The sequence below is a fragment of the Trematomus bernacchii genome, unplaced genomic scaffold (assembly GCF_902827165.1).
Source record: "Trematomus bernacchii unplaced genomic scaffold, fTreBer1.1, whole genome shotgun sequence".
Taxonomy (NCBI): domain Eukaryota; kingdom Metazoa; phylum Chordata; class Actinopteri; order Perciformes; family Nototheniidae; genus Trematomus; species Trematomus bernacchii.
The window spans coordinates 1,898,482-1,921,305 of record NW_022987767.1 but is presented as its reverse complement, the minus strand read 5'-3'; the positions used below and the strand labels follow the sequence as shown (position 1 = coordinate 1,921,305).

At 39.3% G+C, this 22,824-nt stretch overlaps 1 protein-coding gene across 1 annotated transcript; it reads right to left on the bottom strand.

Annotated features, from left to right (window-relative positions):
- Positions 1-7,497: 7,497 nt before the first annotated feature.
- LOC117496714 (alpha-2,8-sialyltransferase 8F-like) lies at positions 7,498-18,395 on the bottom strand. Its single transcript, XM_034148451.1, has 7 exons — positions 18,223-18,395; positions 11,081-11,155; positions 10,860-10,934; positions 10,019-10,163; positions 8,843-8,955; positions 8,657-8,749; positions 7,498-8,579 (listed from the first exon to the last, which is right to left on the bottom strand). Exons 1-7 carry the CDS (start codon positions 18,321-18,323, stop codon positions 8,030-8,032), a joined length of 1,152 nt encoding a protein of 383 aa, XP_034004342.1. The 5' UTR covers positions 18,324-18,395; the 3' UTR covers positions 7,498-8,029.
- Between the last annotated feature and the right edge of the window lie 4,429 nt (positions 18,396-22,824).

Below are 22,824 nucleotides of genomic sequence, written 5' to 3'. Positions count from 1 at the left end.
AAACAACTAAGTTTCTCTAATATTTTGTGATTTGTATTTGATTTCGTCCAGCCAGATCCTGGCGGACAATACATGACGGGGACGGGACTACCACACTGATGCATCGTCCTAAAAAGCCCCGGCTGCTATAGGCAAGATGCCGACAACGGGGAGGAATTGATGATATACCGTGTATATATGTATATTTATGTTCATTTTGTACATTTCTAAAAATAAAGTTTAATGGAAATACTTAGTAGGCCTATCCTTTCTTCCCTGAATTATTTGCTCCTATAACATATCATTCATATATAGCAAACCATGATTTGATTTCTCATCAAACAGTAGTAGTTTATATAACTTACTCTTTGTTATGACCGGCTCGTAGGCCACAACGGAAAGACAAGGAGACATACACGAGTTTACAAAACCACGGCACATTTATTGTGGTAAATGCAGAGATAGGTGGTCGAGGGGAGAGGATCGCTGAGTTCGTCCTTCTGCAGCCGCTTTGGAGAGAGACAGGGGCCGCCGTGTGACTCCTGGCAGCTGAGCTTAATAGCACCTCGGCTCCGGCCAGGTGTCCGTGATCGCGCTGATTACCCTCTTCAGCTCCACCCCATCGTAAGACCTGCAACACACCTGCACAAAGGCCCTGGGGCCATCACACTCTTCTATAACAACAGTTGTAGGTACAGTTCGGTTAGTTAGCGTATAAAATATACGGCTGAACCGACGCCATTATAAGACTGATGTTCCGCTGAGAGCGAGCCGAAAAAAGCACTGTTAGACATGGGCGGAGCCTCTCTGGTGGTTGACTAATCAGAACAGAGTGGCCGAGCTGACCAATCGGAGCACACTAGGCTCACAGGGAGGGGGGGGGGCAAGAGCTCCAACGAGTCGTTTAGTGGAGAGAGTGAATACTGCTGAATACACATACTTTACAGAGATGCTGTTTGCGAAACCAATGTGAGTTTGGAAAATTGCACAGTATAAATCTATTTTAGTATACCTCAACAATGGAATTATGATCAGTGGAAATGGCCATGACATGGGCCCTTTAATGTTTCCTTTATTATCTTTTCTTTTTAATGACTGTTTTTAAATGCCTTTGTCTGAATGTCTTTCATTTTTGTAAAGCACCTTGAATTGCCTTGTGTTGAAAGGTGCTATATAAATAAACTTGCCTTGCCTTGCCTTGCCATGCCTTGCCTTGCCTTGCCTTGCCTTGCCTTATCTATAATCTGCAATAAATTAAGTTAACCCAGAGGAACATATTGTCCTTTGTACCTTTATTGGCATATGTACACAAGCTACAGTGTAGATATGGCAATGAAAATCTTAAGTCCCATGCAGGCTTCTCCAACAATGCAACATGAATATATAGGGAAATGATCCAGAGGGCAGTAGTTGGAAGTTCCTGATGAGTAAGTTTCCCCTGACTTTGCTGCACGTCTATTGTTTCACATTCATCTGCAGCCAAAGTGTCTATTCTTTCTGGGTGTGGAGAGATTTCTGACCCCTCTCAATGAGTTTCACTTTTATAATGCTTTGTTTAGACCTCTGTCCATGTTTAAATTATGAGTCACACTCTCAGTTGGACTTTTGCCTTTGGCTTTGAGATGTGTATATACTAATGATGAAACGTTTATTTGCCTAAAGTTGCTCTTGTATTTCCATTTTTAAAACCAAAATTTGAGTTTCCACAAAATGTTAGGTACCTAACTGCATTTCCTCAAGTTTCTACTTAAGTACAATTTTGATGAACTTGAGTATTTCCATTTCCATTTAAAATTGTGTTGTTTTAAAGGTGAATTCGTTTTTTTCAGTGTACATTTAGTGTCAAGATAGATAACTAATTTACTGCCTGTCTTAGTATTTGGCTATGTGTAAGCAAATATGAGCCGCGTGTTAGCTACTTTTTTAAGGCTTGCTTAACCAGATCATTTTCATAAATGTATCATGCAAGGAGCTAACTTTGTTGTTTCTGTTTGACTAGTGAAAAGTTGAAATTGTTGCATATGTAATATTGGTTTCACATAAGGTCTTTGTATAGGGCTATGGGTTAGCAAGTATATATATATATATATATCTGTTGAGGAGAAAATGTTTAGGAACACACACACACACACAGATGGACAGGGAGATCAAATTGAGGAGAAGGAAGTGTAAGTTTGACAACGCATTATATGGATTTGGCGACTGAAATGCAAATTAATGTGAGTGGCCTTTGGAATAAAAACAAGGGAGTTGTTGATTCAAGCACTTGAATATGTGGGACCCGCTGATCAAAATCAGTCGGTTGTCGCAACGGCTTTCAGAATATTAAAATATATACTATATATATATATATATATATATATATATATATATATATATATATATATATATATATAAATGATAGTTAATCTTAATCTAATAATCCCATTGGCAGTTGTAACATTTTGGAGATGGCTACAAATATGTGTATACATGCTTTGCTTGTGGTTAGTGAAAAACTGACCTTTTTTACATTTTAGAACTTCAATTTAAGTTTTTTTATTGAGATTTGATTGAGAGAATTGTTTGTGAAGATATTCTTTATACTACATCAGGCATTGGTTACATTAGAATAACGTTCTCTTTTCTTGTTTATCAGGTTTCACAGAAGGATACATCTGACACAGAGCTTGAGCAGTGTACAATGGCGGTGTTTGGCATCAGGGAGGAGCACGATCCTCTCCTGCCACCACAGCACATCGGACTCATCGTTGAAGGTGTGGAAGTCTTCGGTGAGATGCCATCAGTTGCACATGCATGTGCCATGTTATTGGGCTTCATCTTTGCTCTAAACTTGAGCTATCCCAGGGAGCTCAAATACACCTTAGATGCACTGAAAAAAACGTTCATGGCGATTGAACCAAAGAAAATGACACGCAGAGTATGCAGTCTGAGTGTCAAGCTTTAAGTATTGGATACATGAAAGACTTTTGACTACAGCATGTTTTTTGTTCTAAAGCTTGTATTCAAATACAGTGTAATGCAAGGGTTATTTGTTTAATGTAAAGTTCAAGAGGATGCATAGTCAGCAAAAGAAAATAACTCCATTAATTTTATTTTTTTAAATGTTGGGAGTTTTTTGGGAGTTGTTTAATTATTATAAAACAGAATAGGTGATGCATATTTTAAAGACATCTCAATAAATGTTAAGGTCTTTTGAAGAGAATGTTCCTGTCTTTATTGATATGTGAACTGAGTGTAAAGAAGCGTTTTAAGTTTAAAAGTCAAAATTCTTTGATATAGTAGTAAATGTAATTTATTTACGGTAAAAATAAATGGATGTTCATTATAAAACGGTTTTGCTTTTAACTAAATAAATGATATTAATGTATAATTAAAAACGTTACTTTGATCTAATAATAAACATGAACTCAGTCCAAAAGGAGAAATAGGTATAACAAAGTAACACTGGGTAAACAATAAACCTATTCAACAGGTTGTTGGAACAAGACACGCTTACCTGTTGTCCACAATGACCCAGAGGGCAGATACCTTGTGAGAAGAATTTACTGTTACCTTGGCACTATCCACGCCTTTCACAGTGTTTGTAGAATTCAATTTTCTTTTTAATTTCTCTCCTATTTAATCAAATGCTATATCCGCATTGTCTACCACTCTTGTCTTTTATTCATGTCAGAAGTCTTTATCTTTCACCTCTACTACACAGTTACATTCAAATTGTCCCCACTAATATCTTTGCTACATATTGTTGTGGGATGAATCATGCTATCGAAGCAGAGATACACATGGTGTCATGTGAGAAACATATCATATATCATACCTGGGGAAAAACAAACAAAAAACAGTTAAAACAGGTTGTTGGAACAATACTGACACGCTTACCTGTTGTCCACAATGATCCAGTGGTCAGCAGGCTCCCCAAACAGAGGACAGTGATCATCAAAGAGATAGATAACTTCTCATGGTGTCGCTTCATCCCGATCTCTTTCTTCAAACACACTCGTCCCCTCACCTCCTGTCCACACACACCTTGTATCCAGATGTCAAACTTTGGACTCTGCTCTCTCCTCAGTTTGTAACCTATCTTCTGCCTCTTTTCTCAGGCAAGTCCTCTGTCTTCACTGCACTTTATCTGTGTCTTTCCCCTTCTATTTGCGTCGGGGTCAGATGGGTATAATAACTGATATCCTTGTTTGTTGAATTCCTACTTTAGTCTTCGCCATGTCTCTTTGGTCCACCCATTTTTAACACATGCAATACAATGAATCGTAAGGTGACAGTAAAGAGGCTTGTTAAGTTAACCCAGAGGAACAAATTGTCCAAGAGGCGGGTTCACACCGGAGTACTTTTCCCACAATAGTTAATCAGAACTACGATATATTTGCGTTCACACCAAAAAGCCCCAGGAACTAAAGTAGTTCAAATTAGTTCATCTGACCCGCTTTTCAGTCCCTGCTAGAGAGCAGGGACTGTCGTGGGAGAAAATAGTTCATACATCTGATTGGCTGTGCGGAATGCAAACCACGCCCGTTTGACTCTGAATTTTTTTTTGTAAGCGGCCATTGTATTTGCTCGCTTCGGCCAGCGCACCCGAAGAGATTACTTTTGTGAAAGCAGTTATTATAGCAACACTAAATAAATCATCGGAGCGGTGGAGTGATGAGGATGTGTCGGCGCTTCTGGCGATTTACTCGGAGGACGCGAAGCGCCGCATTCAGAAGCTTCTACTGAATGCAGTTTCCGTGGCTCAGCAAAGTTAGCAGACCTTGTTATCATAGGTCCAAGCTGGCTAACAACATCTAGCTAGCTAGCTATTCTCAGCCATGCCCGCTATGAACACGTTTTGACTTGTGAATAAGTGTGCAATGTTCTGTAATTTGCTTCACTAACTCATGGCACTAATCGTGTGTTTCAGGCGAGGTGTTTCTCTCTGGATTAGAAACTAGTTTTCCCCTCCGGGATAAAACGATAATATAACGTTAGCAATTAGCATGCTAGCTGGACATAATGCTACCTCTAACAATACATTGTAGTTGCTATAATTTCATCATTTGCAACATTCATTCTACATGTTAATGGTAAAAGCTTAAACAGTTGATTACCTGCATGCCACAAAGACTGATGTTCTAATATCTTTGCACATTTAAGTAGAAATGTAATTGAAATTCTATTTATTTTTCCTTTTTTTTATTGATTGTTATAATTGTACTCAGCCGTGTTATGTTAGATGTCAATCCACTTACACTGTAACTACTCTGGCCTTGAAAGAAGGTTACACATCTGATGTCCACTAATCCCTATAAAACAAAGTTCAAGCATACATTAAGCACAAAACAATAAATAAGGGCACTTTGATATTTATTTTTTATTTGATATTATTTGATCCTATCTTATCTTCTACTTTACACCTGCATTTTGTACACTGTCCCTGCCTGCACCATGTCCAATGTTGTCTCTGTTGACAAGCTACTAGGCGATTAAACTGATCTTGTATCTTGCTTATTTCACCTTAGGAAAGCGGGCACGGGATGACAGCTTCCTTGACACCATCATGGCGATGGACTGCCGTGCCATGATCAGCAAGGAGAATGAGGACCTGCATGCCAAGGAGATGCATGACGAACGGCTGCTGCATTCACACAAGGCCCAGGAATCGGACGACCAGCTGCTCATGGTGATGCAGCGCCATGCTGACTCGGCGGCGCGCCAGGTGGAGGTGGCGGCGCGCCAGGTGGAGCAACAAAATACTTTTCAGGCTGGGCTTCTGGCAGTGCAAAGCGAGCTGATTAAATCCAACAGGCCTTCAATAAAAAAATAAAGAAAAACTTGTCGTCGTTGATAAACTGTACAATGACTTGTTGGGAGGCGGGTGGTGCAGTGGTCTGGTGCGTTGGTGTTCGGATCAGGGGAGCACAGGTTCAAACCCCACTGCAGTCAGCATGTCGTTGTGTCCCTGGGCAAGACACTTCACCCCAAATTGCCTACACCTGGGACAGTTAATTTTGTATTATTGTGATTATATATATGCCACTGTTATTAATACTGACACTTCACTTTGCACTAAGGTGTCTGCTGCTGAGCCTATCTATTGTTATTATATATATATATATGTTTTGATACTACTGACACTTTATTTGATATTGAAAATGTTAACTTCTATTTACATGCATACGACACACCTGGGACAGCGTGATGCTGTTATTGATATTGTCTTGAGTGTGCAATAAAAGAGAACCTACATGGCGATTAAACGGAGCCTGTATCTTACAGTTTTCATTACATTTCATGTAACTAAGCTTGCTTATTTCTACTCTGACACTTTATCTTTACAGTGACCTGTGTAGCATCCTATACATCACATGTAAGTGATTATTCTGATACCATCATGTTTCATCGGTTATAAACTGGCGAAGCTTTATTTATTGTGGCTTTCAAAAAGATAATTTCATTGTATTTCAAAATGGCGTGCAACACAAACACTATTTGTTAATAGAAAGAGAAATGGTTAAGTTTGTTATTACCAGTGTTGTGAGTTCAATATTTTTTATTAATTATAGTAAGGGAACATCTTAGGAGTTAGTGTAGTGAGTTTCAGAGCAGTGTAATAATTATTTTATTATTTATACCTAAAACTAAATGTTTTTATGAACATGACATGGGGATTTGCTAACTTTTGATTTCCCCCATTTTACACGACACAAATGGAGGCCACTATGGGCCAACATGTAGGTTTCTGTAGGGTTCATGGCAGACGGATGCAGTTGCTCTCAGGAGGATATATAATAAAGGTGTGTTAGCTGCTGAGCCTATTTAGTGTGCATACGACACACCTGGCACAGTTTATTCATTTCACACGTAGTGTAGCGCGTGCATGTCGTCGTCCAATCCTTTTGTCAATCCTTCTTAACCGTCTTCGCTTCCGAATCAGCATTGCTATTGCATTTGACTGGTCGACGATCTGTATTTGTGTTTACTTAAATAACTCAGACGAAGCTCATGTCTGAGGTCGGAAGGTAAACAGACGCCTCATTTACAGCAAGTGGGCGCGGGAGGTTTTTCTTCTTCTTTTTCTTTCGGTTTTTTTGGCGGATTGCAACTATAAGGTGCATACCGCCACCTACTGTACTCGCCGTGAAGTTGTTTGCGGCCTGCCAGTAAACCCAAAGCAGAAGAAGAAGAAGTGACGTCAGCGGTTCATTTGCCTAATCCACCCCCAGGAACTCATTTTGGTGTGAACGCGATCTGCTTTAGTTCATCAGAACTAAAAGAGCTCTCATGAACTAAAGTTCTCATGAACTACTGTGGGAAAAGTACTTGGTGTGAACACGCCTCTTTACACTTTTTTAGTTACTTTGAAGATTTAGATCAATTTGTGCACAAGATGGAAAGCTGACAGGCAGGTAGGCCATCCAGTTATTTTAGCCGGGCCGGCTCAGATGATTGGTCGTGCTTTTTACAGCGCCACGGCTTCCACAGATGACATTTTTGTATGTATTTATTGTCAAAGCATTTAATATATTCATTGCTATCGGGATGTTAAGAGCATTCCATGGAATATAACAAAAAGTGTTTCTGAAATGAATTACCTACCCCACCTTTAAGTACAATTTTGATGAACTTGAGTATTTCCATTTCATGCAACTTTATACTATTCCATCACAACATTTCAGAGTGAATATTACATATTTATGTATTTGTATCTAACTGAAATTCCTTTACATCTCACAATGTGTCAGTAAACACACATCTTTTCAAATATCGAAACCTTTCCATGACTGAAAGTTATATTTTGAATAACCATTTCCTTGCAATTTTGCTGGAAAAAGTAAAAGATGATTATGACTATTATTATGGCCAAAATGACAATACTAATGACTATTTATCAAAGTTGAGATCCTAATTATTTATCAAATGTATTAATTGGTGTAAGTGACAATATATCCTATGCACCTTCTGGTATAGCCCTCTGCTCAGAGGGTCTAGGAACTAATATGGGGGGAGAGTGAGTGGATTGGATTGAAAAGGCATAGTTTAGAGACAAATTCTGAGATCAACCCTCAGTCCACCAGGAAATGTCTCGATTCTTCAGATGCCCAGTCTCATCTGTCTCTGGACCTGAGAACTCATTTCTACCCGGTCGACAGTTCCCCAGGTGAAGCCTGAGCACACCTTGACTGTGCAGCTGCAACAACAGGTCAAACTCAGCAGGCATGGAGTGGACAGTCCATTTACCTTTTTTATCATCGTAATAGTGGTTTTTCACGGCATTGAGTTCAAATGGATGATTACTGAAGGGCCAGAAACCGTACAGATGCACGTTGGCACAGTGTTCCAGCGCTATGTTAACCATCACTAAGCCGGTGCTGAGTAGGCCTCTGGTTAGGCCTCTGGAGCGCCAGAAGAGGGCCAGACTCTGGAAGTAATCAGGGTTGAAGAACATGGGCTGAATGGGACTTTCAAAGTCCCTAATGCTGTATACTGCCCTCAGGCACACCGGAGTGGTGTGTGCATAGGTGAAGGGGGAAAGAACCATCATGGATTTGCCGTAGCTATGTAGACTCTCCACAAATGGACGGCGTGGCCCCATTAGATCTCCAAACCTGAAAATAAAAAGATGTCAAGCAACAACACCAACGGAACACTCTATTGGTGCAGTGAGACTCATTGATTTACTCACTCCTTCAGCATAATGCTTGGGTTGGCTGTCACAAGGTCAGTCTTGGTGCCCACATGTTTCTCATAGCCTTTTCCCAAAGAAGGTAGGTTGCATCTAGGCATAACAGACGAGTCAGAAATGATTATTTACAATTATTCTGTGGATTTATGTCGCAATCAGCCTTTCAGTCCTCTGAAGCTTTCTCACCTGATAACAAACTGAGCCGAATCGATCATCTCTCCACAGCTGCTGTTTGTCAGAATCCCTGAGTTCCCAACAACAGCACACGTGTCCCATTTTTTCTTTGGAAATGGATTCTCCTGGAAATAAAACCAATGTTTAAAATCATTTTTTTGTTACAGAACAATAACATGCATATGATTATATCATGTTTGTGAATGAGCAAGAGCCATGGGGATCTTTGTCTGGATCGTGTTTGCAAATCCCCTACAACAGTATCAACATGTGTTGTGTGAGTATTTATTTAATGTACAATTGAGGTGTTTGAGTTGCGTTATTGAATTCCTACATTCTTTTACGATTTTAAACGTACTGAAACAGCGCACCATTCTCAAAAATGACTGACTATAGTGTATCTGAGATCAAAATCAGAGAGTTTGAAGCTGCGGTTTGAGCTAGGGCGCAGGTAGTAGGGGGGTTGGAAGTGTGCAAGGGGCCATTGGGCCCCCAACTCTACGCCCCTTGGCCAGATTTGGCGTCGCAGCTGATCTCACACAGGGAAATATAGCCTCTGTATTGAAACCATCCCAGTATCAGGAGCAGTGGGCTGTATACTGGAACCTGAAACCTGAAACTTACTCTGAATCTGTGACTGTTTTCTTCTGAACTATTCCGGTTAGTCCTGACAAAGTTGTTGTCTCCATGGATCAGACAGTTGATATCTAAATGAATGCAAACTTTGTAGACTGGTGTTGTCCTCGAAAGGGTACTGGATGCTCTTTTTTCTGGTGTGAAGCCAGTTACAAATTTGAGAATGAATGAAAATCAAAAGCCGAGTCAGTACCAATTTTCTAAAAACTAGAATTATTTCACATTTACAAATTTGCAATTATATCATTAAAAGCAGGTCATGCTGTATATTGAAATAGGATTGTAGTTTTTTTTTTAGCATTCGTCAGATTAAGAGGTCCTCACTTAAAATCTCAGTTTTATTATAGAAAATCATAATTCTGTGTGTGTGCGTGAGTGTGTGCGTGCATGTGTGTGTGTGTGTGTTTTTGAAAGGGTGGTCATCGGTGGTCGTTTGTATCAACCAGTCACCATGTAACTAAACATCATTTATAATCTCTGAGCCCTTTAAGGAACAATAAAGACAACAAGCAGAAGATGCTGTGATACTATCAATGAATGAAAACGACATACCTTTATGAAGGTGCTGAAAATCTCTGGAGTCACCTTGAGGGTCTTCTTGTTTTCCACAGCGTACACAATATTTGATCCCACTGGAGTGTTGGCCTGGGTAATGATGGCCCTGTCAAATCCCTGGCACTGACTTCTCAGTTGAGAGCTGGGGTAACACAAGGACTTTGTTAAAAACATCCAAGTCAGGAGTTTTGTTGAACAGAAAGCTAACACAGTTTGTACAGTATATAAAACGTATTTTCTTTCTTATAAGGATTTTTATTCCATAATCATCCCAGTCTCTCTGTTTTACCAAACTCTCTAACTCGTGCTACATTTCTTACGATTTTTGGCCACTTTTTCAATTACATAAGAAAGCCAATGGATTCAGTTGCAAATTGTTGAATGAAATTGCTTCTTTTACCTACTTTTAAGACCTACTCACTGAATAGTCCCAAACTGTGACAATGTTTAGCGTTTATACAATTGCTGACTGCAGGCCCGCCCTTCCCTACACGCAGATCACGCAGACAGCGTGGGGCCTCACCTCGCGGAGGGGGCCTCACCTCGCGGAGGGGGCCTCACCTCGCGGAGGGGGCCTCACCTCGCGGAGGGGGCCTCATCTTATTCGCAAATCCGGCGCAATTAAGCGCGCCACAGTTTAGCCGGCGCTCCACTAGCACCCCGGCCGCCCGTCTGCGGCGCTCGCGAAACAGAGGGCCTCATCACATAACTTTGCGTGGTTCCACAAGTTGGCTGACTGTATCTCTTCCCCTGAGAAACAGCAAATCTTTGCCTGCATGGACTATTAATGCAATTCTGGCCAAAACCTTTTAAACAAAATGTAATCAAATACAATTACCTGAGGTTTCTGTAATTATCTTCTTGCTTCTTCCAAGTTTTTGAGTAGCGTTCTCTTACTTTTTCAATGAGCGCCCTGTCACACACACACACACACACACACACACACACACACACACACAAACACAGTCAGGTGTGTGACCCCTCGTGATAACTAGATCTGATGAAGGCATTAACAGAAAGGTCCCTTCAAGGAGAAGCATGGAAGGTGTTTGCTCTCACCTGCATCCTTTGCAAAGGTCAGAGGGCCAAGGGGGGATTTTCTTGGGTGAAGGTGGTCTACTTGGTACAAGATGGCTGTGCAGCAAACAAGAGAGAAACAGCATAGCACATTCATTTATACATAGTGCACACCAAAAGGCAAATGAGCTCTATGATGGCAGGTGTGGTTTATCTAAATCAAATCAAATCAAATCAAGTTTTATTTATATAGCACATTTTTAAACGATTTTTGGTCGAGCCAAAGTGCTGTACATATAATAAAAATACCCTACAGTAGAGACACTTTACAGCAAATACAACAGTACAGTTTGTGCAGAATATCAGTATGAGAAAAAACGACACCCTCTGTCCTTAGACAACAATTAAACAACAATTAAACAAAAGTCCACAAATACTGTAATGGAAAACAAAAATCATCATGTTCAGCACCGCATGTATAAGAAACCACTTCTAATTAAAAAAAAATATTGCATTAAGTAAGAAAAAATAAATACATTTTGGATTAATTTACAAAACGTTGAACATTATAAAAGTGCAACTCACACTGAGGAAAAAAATCTTACTCAGGAAAATAGACATGCAGTGTTTTTAACCATTTTATATATTTAAAAATCAGTATGTCCAGTGTAAAATATTTCAGAAACCTCTGAGTGTGAGAGTTATTTTTGCAATAAAAGGACGCTAAAATAAGAGCACTACCTTGCTTGATGCCAATGTATCTAAGAGATGCCACTGGGAGTCTTGCCTCACTGAACTGCAGATGTCAGCTGCTTTTGTCTTGGGTTAAGGGGCCTTTGAACACATCTTTAGGAAGACTTTTTTTAAATTATTTTTAAGAGGGGGATCAGATCTCAAAATGTGCCAATGTTTACAAATACATATTTACCAAACTCTCAAAAAAATATATAGCACCTACAAACCTTTTTGATAAGGAAATCTTTCTGTTTTCACAGTTCTTTGTATACCCTCATTTGGAAGTACTTCAGCTTTAAAGCATGTGGCAGATAAGCCTTTGAACATACTAGATGTATATCACTGCCAAGATGATCAACTATCTAAAGAGGTCTGATAAGCCAAGCTGAACATGTTGAATAAGTGGCAGAGCCCGTTGAAGTCATTGATAATGGCAGTTCATTTTAGACAAATTAGTTAGCAAGTAGAGAGACACAAGTGAGGTAAGCCATCATGTCGAACTGTCAACTGGGGGGGAGCCTCGCTGCGGGGAAACGGCGGACCTCTGTCGGTGCAACTTCAATGATGAAAAACATATAAAATGAAGGGCGGTGACGGCCGTCAGCGAATCGAGCCGGCCCTTGACGACCGTCTGTTCTGTGATTCTCCAGATTCTACAGATGGCCAGTCCGCGGAGGGTGGAAAATACATACCGGAAGTAAAAAAAAGCCACAGGACGGTGTTCCCACGGGAAACAAAACTTAAAATATTAAATGAAACAATCTCATCTCTTAAAATGCACAACTTATTATGAATTAAACATTCACAAACTTATAATTATGTTTTCACATGTTTAACTCTGATACATATGCACGCAACGAACAGAAGAGCGTAGGGCAGAATTAGGAGGGAATTCCGTCTCGAAGCGTTTGTGCACCGTTTTGAAATGCCGCTCTAAATGACCCTTCTTAAAGCCACGCTCGCATTGCAGATGAGACAGATGGACTTTGAATTGGAATAAACAAAAAAATAATCATCCTCCCACTCAGAGTTAAAATTATATATGTTGGGCTTTTTTGCTTCTGCCATTGCGGTCTTGTGTGTGTGCGGACTGTCACTTCTGTTGACACGGACAATGTCAGCTAACTAGAGAATGCAATTCCTGAAGAAATTGCTAGTGGGAATGCTTTATGCTGAAAAGCTGATGCTAAACTGCTATGCTGAAATGTAATGTGTAAGAAGAAAGTGAAGAATTTAGATTGAAATGATACATGAACACTGGGGGCTTGAATGTGAGATGAGAGAAGAAAATAAAGTAAAAAGGCTTGGAAAAGCAGCAGAATATTTGAACTGCAAACTTTTGAACTAACTTGATGTTGAATGATTTGTCGCCATGCCAACCACATTTGATGACATCCCATAATACGCTTAGATGCGTTGATGGCTGCATCGTTACCAAACCTGTGAAGTTTTGGGCCATTTGGAGCATTTTCACTGAAGTTATGAGAAAACCGTGTTTCATGGCGAGCATTGTGTTGCCATGCCAACGGCAATTGAAGAAATCTCAAAACTGTCCCGTAGATGTCTTCACGGCTGGACTATTAGCACACATGGGAAGTTTGATCACTTTTTGAACATTTTCATCGGAATTATAGCGAAATCGTCTTTTATGGCGAGGGATGCGTTTCCATGGAAACGGCATATGATGAAACCCCATAATTGATGTAGAGCTGTTGAGGGCTGGACCGTTAACCATTATCTGAAGTGTGGTGCTGTTTTGACCCTTTTCATAGGCGTTACAACAACATCGTGTTTTATGGCGAGGGATGCGTTTCCATGGAAAGGGCATATGGTGAGATGTCAGATTTGACGTAGAGATGTTGAGGCATGGAGAGGTGATATACAGGTGAAGATTGTGAGACGACCGGACCGTGTCCATTGGAGCTACAGCGACATCGTGTTTTATGGCGAGGGATGCGTTTCCATGGCGACAGCCTATGGTGAGATCTCAGATTTGGCGTAAAGCTGTTGAGGCATGGACCGGTGATATACAAGCGAAGTTTGGGGGACGATCGGACCGTGTCCATTGGAGTTACAGCGACATCGTGTTTTATGGCGAGGGATTCCATGGAAACGGCATATGACACCCCATAATTGACGTAGAGCTGTTGAGGGCAGGACCATTAACCATTATCTGAAGTCTGCTGCTCTGAGCATGTCAGTTGGAGTTATGACATCATCGCGTTCCATGACACAGGTGTTTATATTTGAGCTAACGACGTGTCCAGAGATCAAAGGTTTCCATGGTGATCAAATAAATGTGGCAAAGGCTCAAATTTGTTGAACCACACATTTGTAACAGGTTTGTTAATTGACCAACAAATATGAACAGTTGGAAGTTTATTGGATTATTATTAGGATTATTTGTAGGTCATTGAAAAGTAGAATCATTTAGAAAGATGTGAACATTGAAGTTTCTATTTATGAAAAGCTGACACTATTACATTATTCAGCTATTTCAGGACATCAAGGCTATACATGTTTTTTTTAAACCTTTTCTTTTAAATATTAAGCTTTTTCTGCATTTTTGTAGCTAAAAGCAGCTACCATTCAGCTAATAACATATTCAGCTTTTTCTGCATTTTCAGCTAAATTCAGCCACAAATGTTCACAGTTTACAGCATTTGCATGCATTTTCTGCAGGAAATGCATTTTCTAGTTTTCTAATACTTTCTCCTCTGTTTATTTTCAAGGCTGGGTGGTGACATTTCAGCTCTCCTGTTGCTATTGCATCTCCTGCCCCCAACGCCCAGAGGCCATAAAAAAACTGCCAAGATAAGCTCAGCACAGGCGGCAAACCATCTTGTAAGATTTCTTAAGGTATTTACCATTAGATTTTTGTGCTAAACATTTTTTTTTGTGTGCTATGGTTGTATGTAAGAAGTGTTGCAGTTGCAGTTTGATATAAGACTGCAAGAATAAATCTTACTCCTTATAAGTAAGTTATGCTAAGTAGTAACTTTTTATATATATATATATATATATATATATATATATATATATATATATGTACAGTAAATGTATATGCATTTGTCATTCAAACTACAGCAGGGAGCCAGCCTCACCACATTCCTGGAGAAAGTTGAAGCAAGACAGCCCTTCCTCCTCTGCATTGGTGAGCAAAGGAAGAAAATCCAGAGGTTGGTCATCGTTGTGGACCACAAACCCATACCATGCAACGCTCAGACCAATCTTGTGTGCTCAATTCATTGCAGTATTTTCATAGCACTGACCATTTTGCAGTTGATATAATGCATGATTTGTTAGAGGGTGTTGTATAGTATGAGCTAAAGTTTTTCTTTCAGTACCTAATGAAATGAATGGTTGCATCTCTTTGAATGCACTGTCAGACAGGGTACAGATTTTTAACTATGGTTACTTGGAAGGTAAAAACAAACCAAGTGCTTTAAAACTTGATGACAACAGCAAGCACTTAGGTTTAAACGCCATTCAGTCATTGTGTGTTCTCCGCAATACCCCACTTATCTTTGGCGATGTGGTTGAAAGAGAAAATAAGTATCGGAACTTTTTGCTCCTTTTGTTGCAAATAGTTAATATTGTTTTCTCCCCTATCCTGACTGATGGAATGATAAGTTACCTAAAACATTTGATCTGTGACCACCACAACATGTTCAAAGTGTTGTTTCCTATATGTATTACACAAATTGGCCCTCTTATCCATATGTGGTGTATGCGATTCGAAGCAAAACATAATTTTTTTAAAAGGTCTGTAAAAAAATTCAAAGACCTTACAAAATCTCTTGTTAAGCAACACCTGCGGCAAATGGCTTTTTATTATGAAAACTATTATTTAAAAAGGTTTGAGATTGGTCCTTTAAAAATTAAAACAATAAATAGCTTGGAAGGTGCAGAATCAGTGTCAGATGTAGCATTTAGATGCATTTTCAGAGGTTTCAACAACAAGATGGGTCAACAATTATGGCACTGAATACCAAATAGATCTATACATATGCACTGGAACATTCCATTACCTACCTGTGTTCATGAAAATACGCAAAATCATCATTCACGAGCAGCGTGCTTTCATAATTGGTTGCACTGTTCACACGCTGTACTATGATGATCACTTTCATGCCTACTGTATAGAGGACCAAAGTAATGAACATGTTGTTATTTGTATTGACCAGCTCACCTGTTAGACCCTTTGATAGGCAATACTGTACGGAAAATGAGAGAGCATACATTGTTCCATATTGCTGTGTATTTTGAAATGTATTTTAAAATGCTTTTGTGGTGCGAATGTTTGAAAAAGAAATCTTGTTTCAAACAACTTTAGCCTACTTTATTTTTTAGTTATTGTTATACTTTATTAGAGCTTTATTTACACCTTAAAGTGTTAACATATAATAATAATAATAATAATAATACATTACATTTATAAAGCGCTTTTCCTGGTGCTCAAAGCGCTTACAAGCAAGTAAAACAGAATAACAACAAAAGTAAGAAGTGCTAAGCTATAGTGGAAAAAGGGCAAGGGGTTAGTTGATTAGGAGTTGAAGGCAAGAGTGAAAAGGTGAGTTTTGAGGGATTGTTTGAATGATGTGAGAGTGTTGGCGGATCTGACGTGGCTGGGGAGGGAGTTCCAGAGTGTGGGGGGGGCTGCAGCGAAGGCCCTGTCACCCCAGGTCCGGAGCTTTGTCCTGATGGGCTGCAGTAGGTTAGCTTCAGCAGACCTGAGGCGACGGGTGGGGGTGTGTCGTTGGATGAGGTCACAGATAGGTCTTTTATTATTATTATCATTATTATTTATTTTTTATTTTTTATTTTTTATTTTTTTCTTGATTTCATTTTTGATTTGATTAATCTGTGTGAATCTTTGCTGTCCTGTTTTTTCACGCTTATCCTGTTGCTACTTTGTACATCTGAATTTCCCCACAGGGATTAACAAAGGTCCATTTTATCTTATCTTATCTTAGATATGAGTAACACTTTCGTAGTTAATAAACTATTATGTGATAGAGTTAATATTTAACACCATGCAAGCGTTGAGAAAAACTAACACTGGTTAGTGTTACGAAGAGTTACATTTGAACTCCAAATAGAGTTAATAATTACTCTGAATAGTGTTAAGAAACCAACTCAAAAGAGTTAAATTAACTCTATGTGGTGTGGACCCATATAGACACTGTCAAAGTGTTGAAATCAAATCTGACAGTGTTAATTTGGGGATGCTGATTTTGCTGTGATTGAATCAATAGTGCAGTGATAAAGGACAAAATGGACAATTTCTTCACTGAAATGTTGTAAAAAAGGAATCAGGAGTGGAAGAGGTAAAGACGTGATGGCCTGGATTTATAAGCTTTTTCCTTGTCAGCAAGGTTCTTTACTGTATCTGGTATAACTATTGTGCAACATCTGACAGACCGCTGAATTTAATGACCGGTTATATCCTGGTTCTCGTTATGAAAATGTTGAAACTATTTACTCGATTTGTAAATGAGAGCTGCAGAACCAGTTTTACATATTGAGATTTGTTTTAGGTTGCATAATGTTTAATGTTTAGCAATGACACAAGTTGACATGCACACATTCTGGTCTTTTATTAAAAGGCTGCCTGGTTTAAACAACGTCAGACAGTTGAGGGCTATTGCATTACGTATTTCAATTTTTAATGGAGAGATAAGCAAGCAAATTGTACAAGGTCATGTGCACATGTATGTTTATGTGGTTAAGGTTGTAGGAGAGTTTTGTTAATGTTTAAATAATAATAATTTGTTAAGGTCTTTTCAGGAGAATATTCCTGTCTTTAATGATAGTATGTGAACTGAGTGTAATGAAGTGTTTTAAGTTTGAAAGTCAAAATTCTTCTTTGATATAGTAGTACATGTAATTAGTTTAAGGCACAAAAAAACGGTATTGTATTGATTATAAAACGCTTTTGCTTTTAACTAAAGAAAATATATTAATGTATAATTAAAAATAAAATATTGTTACTTTTTACTCAAATAAAAAACCTTACTTTGATCTAATAATAATAATGAGGTTAGACCAAAAGGAAAAATGAAGTTATAACAAAGTAACACATGGTGTGTTGTTTTCAGAATGAATAATCGTATTACATTTCTGTCCGATAGAATCAATATCTTTTCCACCAAATCATAAAAAAAGATTTGGGATGAACTAAAAACAATTAGCTCTAACGAATTAGCAATAAATGTTTAAGTTGGTCCACAGTATAATTTTTAATTCAGTGATGAGCTATAATCAATGTTTATGTCTTAACGGCATTTTTACAGCTTCTTTAGCTTATAATCAGGCATACATGTAATTTAAATTGAACTGATTGCCAACATTGTCAAAATGCAACAGATTTCCCTGCTAGTATCTTTGCTCCTTAGTTTTGTGGGATGAATCATGCTAGATTTTTGTACAAGTACTGACACGCTTACCTGTTGTCCGAAATGGTCCAGAAGGCAGTGGTCAGCAGGCTCCCCAAACAGAAGAGAGTGATCATCAAAGAGATAGATAACTTCTCATGGTGTCGCTTCATCCCGATCTCTTTCTGCAAACACACTCGTCCCCTCACCTCCTGTCCACACACACCTTGTATCTAGATGTCAAACTTTGGACTCTGCTCTCTCCTCTGTTTGTAGCCTATCTTCTAATAAAGTGGATCACATCAGTCCTGTTCTGAAGTGTAGTGGAAAACTTTATACAAGTGCATACTTAAACTTTATATGTAATGGCAAACTCTATATGTAGTGCAAGCTTTATATGATGTGCAAACAAACTTTATATGTTACCTAATATGGTAGAATACTATGCAGTAGTTCCATGATGATGTATTTTAATTCATGTCCTTTGTTCAACTTATGACTAACCTTAAGAATGTCTGGGGGTGAGACACAGTGTCGTGAGCAAGCTCCTTAAGAGCATCTGTGTGTCAGGCACAGTGTCTTGAACAAGTTCCTGTGTTTGTTCCCTGTCCTACAATGAGTTCCTAATTTCCCAGTTATAACTGTCTTTGACCCACAATGTGTTCCTGATTTCACACTGGCTTCCTGTGTGTCAAAGAATAGATTTCAAAATACTGCTGCTGGTTTATAAAGCACTGAATGGTTTAGGCCCTAAATACATTTCTGATTTTAATTTCTGATTTTTTATTCATGTACTTTTTATTCATGTACTTTTTATTCATGTACTTTTTATTCATGTATTTTTTCTTTTAAAGCTCCCATGTCATGCTTTTCTGGTTATTACCCGTCCCCTTATGTGTTATGAAGGTTTTTATGCATGTAAACGGTGTGCAGAGTCAAAACCCTTAAAGTACACCCTGTAGCGAGTAAAACTCTAACACAGAAAATACCTCCCCAAAACGCCTCGTTGGAGATACGTCACTGCCCATTTGAGTCTTCCATTTAGTTCCGGGTACGGCATGATGTCATGCGGTACCCGGAACAAAATGGACCAATCCGGAAGAGCTATGGTCACACCCAGCGGCGCTGGCCGCACCCTCTGCCAGCCTAACATTTACTGTTGGAAGCTCTGGTTCAGTTCACAATCGATCCAGTCATGCCAATGCCAAGGACCTGTTTCCTGAAATGTGAGGAGATATCTGAGCTGTTTGTCCTACCGACGGAAGAACCACGACGAAGTCAGTGGTTGAAATTTCTTTTTAACACTGTTCCTTCAGAGGTTCGAAAAACGTTACTGTGTGCGCGGCATTTCACAGACGAAAGCTTCCAAAACATTGCCCAGTTTGAGGCCGGATATGCACAGCATTTGAAACTGAAGGACGATGCTATTCCTAGTTTGTTTGGACCGTTTGGAGCAGGGGAAGATTTGGGTACACAACCTGTAAGTTTGCATTGTTATTTGTGTATTTATCAAACAAGACTGTTTAAATGTATAAACTGTGTCGGACTGCTAAGCCATTGACAGAGTGCTAACTGTGCTAACTAAGTTGCTAGCGTTTCCATATATCAACTCTAATATCAGCAGATGGCCTTGCATACAGTACATGTATCTCATAGCAGGAGAATGTCTGCATTCACACACGAAATACTCATAGACAGTATACTCCGGGTGATTTGCCGTACGGTCAGTCGCGAAACGTAATTACATTATAGCTGGCGTAGCGTGTATGCTACCGAGCTAACCAATGGAGCTAGACATGGGTTTGCTCGGGAATTATTTTTTTTTATGCCAGCTACAATGAATGTAGCAGACTACCCGTATAAGATTGCTATTGTAAACACATTCTTGCTAGCCTAATATGAATCACTAGCTTTTGTTCATAGTGGTTTTATTACACTAAACAAGCCCAGCTTACTGGACTAACGACGTTGCTAGCGTTTAAATATATCAACTACAATGTCAGCAGATGGCCTTACATGTTTGTCATGGCAGGAGAATGTCTGCAGTCACACACGGAATACTCATACAGAATACTCCGGGTGATTTACCGTACATTGTGACAGTACAGGTACATACTGCATGTATAGCTAACGAGGCTAGCTATACATGCTAGCGCAAAAACAATGTATTCATGCCAGTTACAATGAATGACCGAACGTAGCAGACTACCCGTATAAGATTGCAATTATAAACACGTTATTGCTAGCCTAATATGAACCACTAGCTTTTGTTCATAGTAGTTTTATTACTCTACATTATAGTTGCCGTTCCTCCGAGCTAGCGTTCATATCGTGTTAGCTACCAAAGTAAACAAAGCTAGGTTAGCATATTAGCTGGCAAGCTTACTGTGTTCATTAGATAGACTCCTACCACAACTACTACTAACGAATCTAAAACAACTAAGTTTCTCTAATATTTTGTGATTTGTATTTGATTTCGTCCAGCCAGATCCTGGCGGACAATACATGACGGGGACGGGACTACCACACTGATGCATCGTCCTAAAAAGCCCCGGCTGCTATAGGCAAGATGCCGACAACGGGGAGGAATTGATGATATACCGTGTATATATGTATATTTATGTTCATTTTGTACATTTCTAAAAATAAAGTTTAATGGAAATACTTAGTAGGCCTATCCTTTCTTCCCTGAATTATTTGCTCCTATAACATATCATTCATATATAGCAAACCATGATTTGATTTCTCATCAAACAGTAGTAGTTTATATAACTTACTCTTTGTTATGACCGGCTCGTAGGCCACAACGGAAAGACAAGGAGACATACACGAGTTTACAAAACCACGGCACATTTATTGTGGTAAATGCAGAGATAGGTGGTCGAGGGGAGAGGATCGCCGAGTTCGTCCTTCTGCAGCCGCTTTGGAGAGAGACAGGGGCCGCCGTGTGACTCCTGGCAGCTGAGCTTAATAGCACCTCGGCTCCGGCCAGGTGTCCGTGATCGCGCTGATTACCCTCTTCAGCTCCACCCCATCGTAAGACCTGCAACACACCTGCACAAAGGCCCTGGGGCCATCACACACTTCTATAACAACAGTTGTAGGTACAGTTCGGTTAGTTAGCGTATAAAATATACGGCTGAACCGACGCCATTATAAGACTGATGTTCCGCTGAGAGCGAGCCGAAAAAAGCACTGTTAGACATGGGCGGAGCCTCTCTGGTGGTTGACTAATCAGAACAGAGTGGCCGAGCTGACCAATCGGAGCACACTAGGCTCACAGGGAGGGGGGGGGGCAAGAGCTCCAACGAGTCGTTTAGTGGAGAGAGTGAATACTGCTGAATACACATACTTTACAGAGATGCTGTTTGCGAAACCAATGTGAGTTTGGAAAATTGCACAGTATAAATCTATTTTAGTATACCTCAACAATGGAATTATGATCAGTGGAAATGGCCATGACATGGGCCCTTTAATGTTTCCTTTATTATCTTTTCTTTTTAATGACTGTTTTTAAATGCCTTTGTCTGAATGTCTTTCATTTTTGTAAAGCACCTTGAATTGCCTTGTGTTGAAAGGTGCTATATAAATAAACTTGCCTTGCCTTGCCTTGCCATGCCTTGCCTTGCCTTGCCTTGCCTTGCCTTATCTATAATCTGCAATAAATTAAGTTAACCCAGAGGAACATATTGTCCTTTGTACCTTTATTGGCATATGTACACAAGCTACAGTGTAGATATGGCAATGAAAATCTTAAGTCCCATGCAGGCTTCTCCAACAATGCAACATGAATATATAGGGAAATGATCCAGAGGGCAGTAGTTGGAAGTTCCTGATGAGTAAGTTTCCCCTGACTTTGCTGCACGTCTATTGTTTCACATTCATCTGCAGCCAAAGTGTCTATTCTTTCTGGGTGTGGAGAGATTTCTGACCCCTCTCAATGAGTTTCACTTTTATAATGCTTTGTTTAGACCTCTGTCCATGTTTAAATTATGAGTCACACTCTCAGTTGGACTTTTGCCTTTGGCTTTGAGATGTGTATATACTAATGATGAAACGTTTATTTGCCTAAAGTTGCTCTTGTATTTCCATTTTTAAAACCAGAATTTGAGTTTCCACAAAATGTTAGGTACCTAACTACATTTCCTCAAGTTTCTACTTAAGTACAATTTTGATGAACTTGAGTATTTCCATTTCCATTTAAAATTGTGTTGTTTTAAAGGTGAATTCGTTTTTTCAGTGTACATTTAGTGTCAAGATAGATAACTAATTTACTGCCTGTCTTAGTATTTGGCTGTGTAAGCAAATATGAGCCGCGTGTTAGCTACTTTTTTAAGGCTTGCTTAACCAGATCATTTTCATAAATGTATCATGCAAGGAGCTAACTTTGTTGTTTCTGTTTGACTAGTGAAAAGTTGAAATTGTTGCATATGTAATATTGGTTTCACATAAGGTCTTTGTATAGGGCTATGGGTTAGCAAGTATATATATATATATATATATCTGTTGAGGAGAAAATGTTTAGGAACACACACACACACACAGATGGACAGGGAGATCAAATTGAGGAGAAGGAAGTGTAAGTTTGACAACGCATTATATGGATTTGGCGACTGAAATGCAAATTAATGTGAGTGGCCTTTGGAATAAAAACAAGGGAGTTGTTGATTCAAG

Coding starts and splice junctions, on each gene's coding strand:
- LOC117496714 (XM_034148451.1), bottom strand. CDS start 18,323: ATGAAGCGACACCATGAGAAGTTATCTATCTCTTTGATGATCACTCTC. Junction 11,156..18,222: donor TGGACCATTTCGGACAACAG/GTAAGCGTGTCA, acceptor TTTGCTGCACAG/CCATCTTGTACCAAGTAGAC. Junction 10,164..10,859: donor GATAATTACAGAAACCTCAG/GTAATTGTATTT, acceptor GTGTTACCCCAG/CTCTCAACTGAGAAGTCAGT.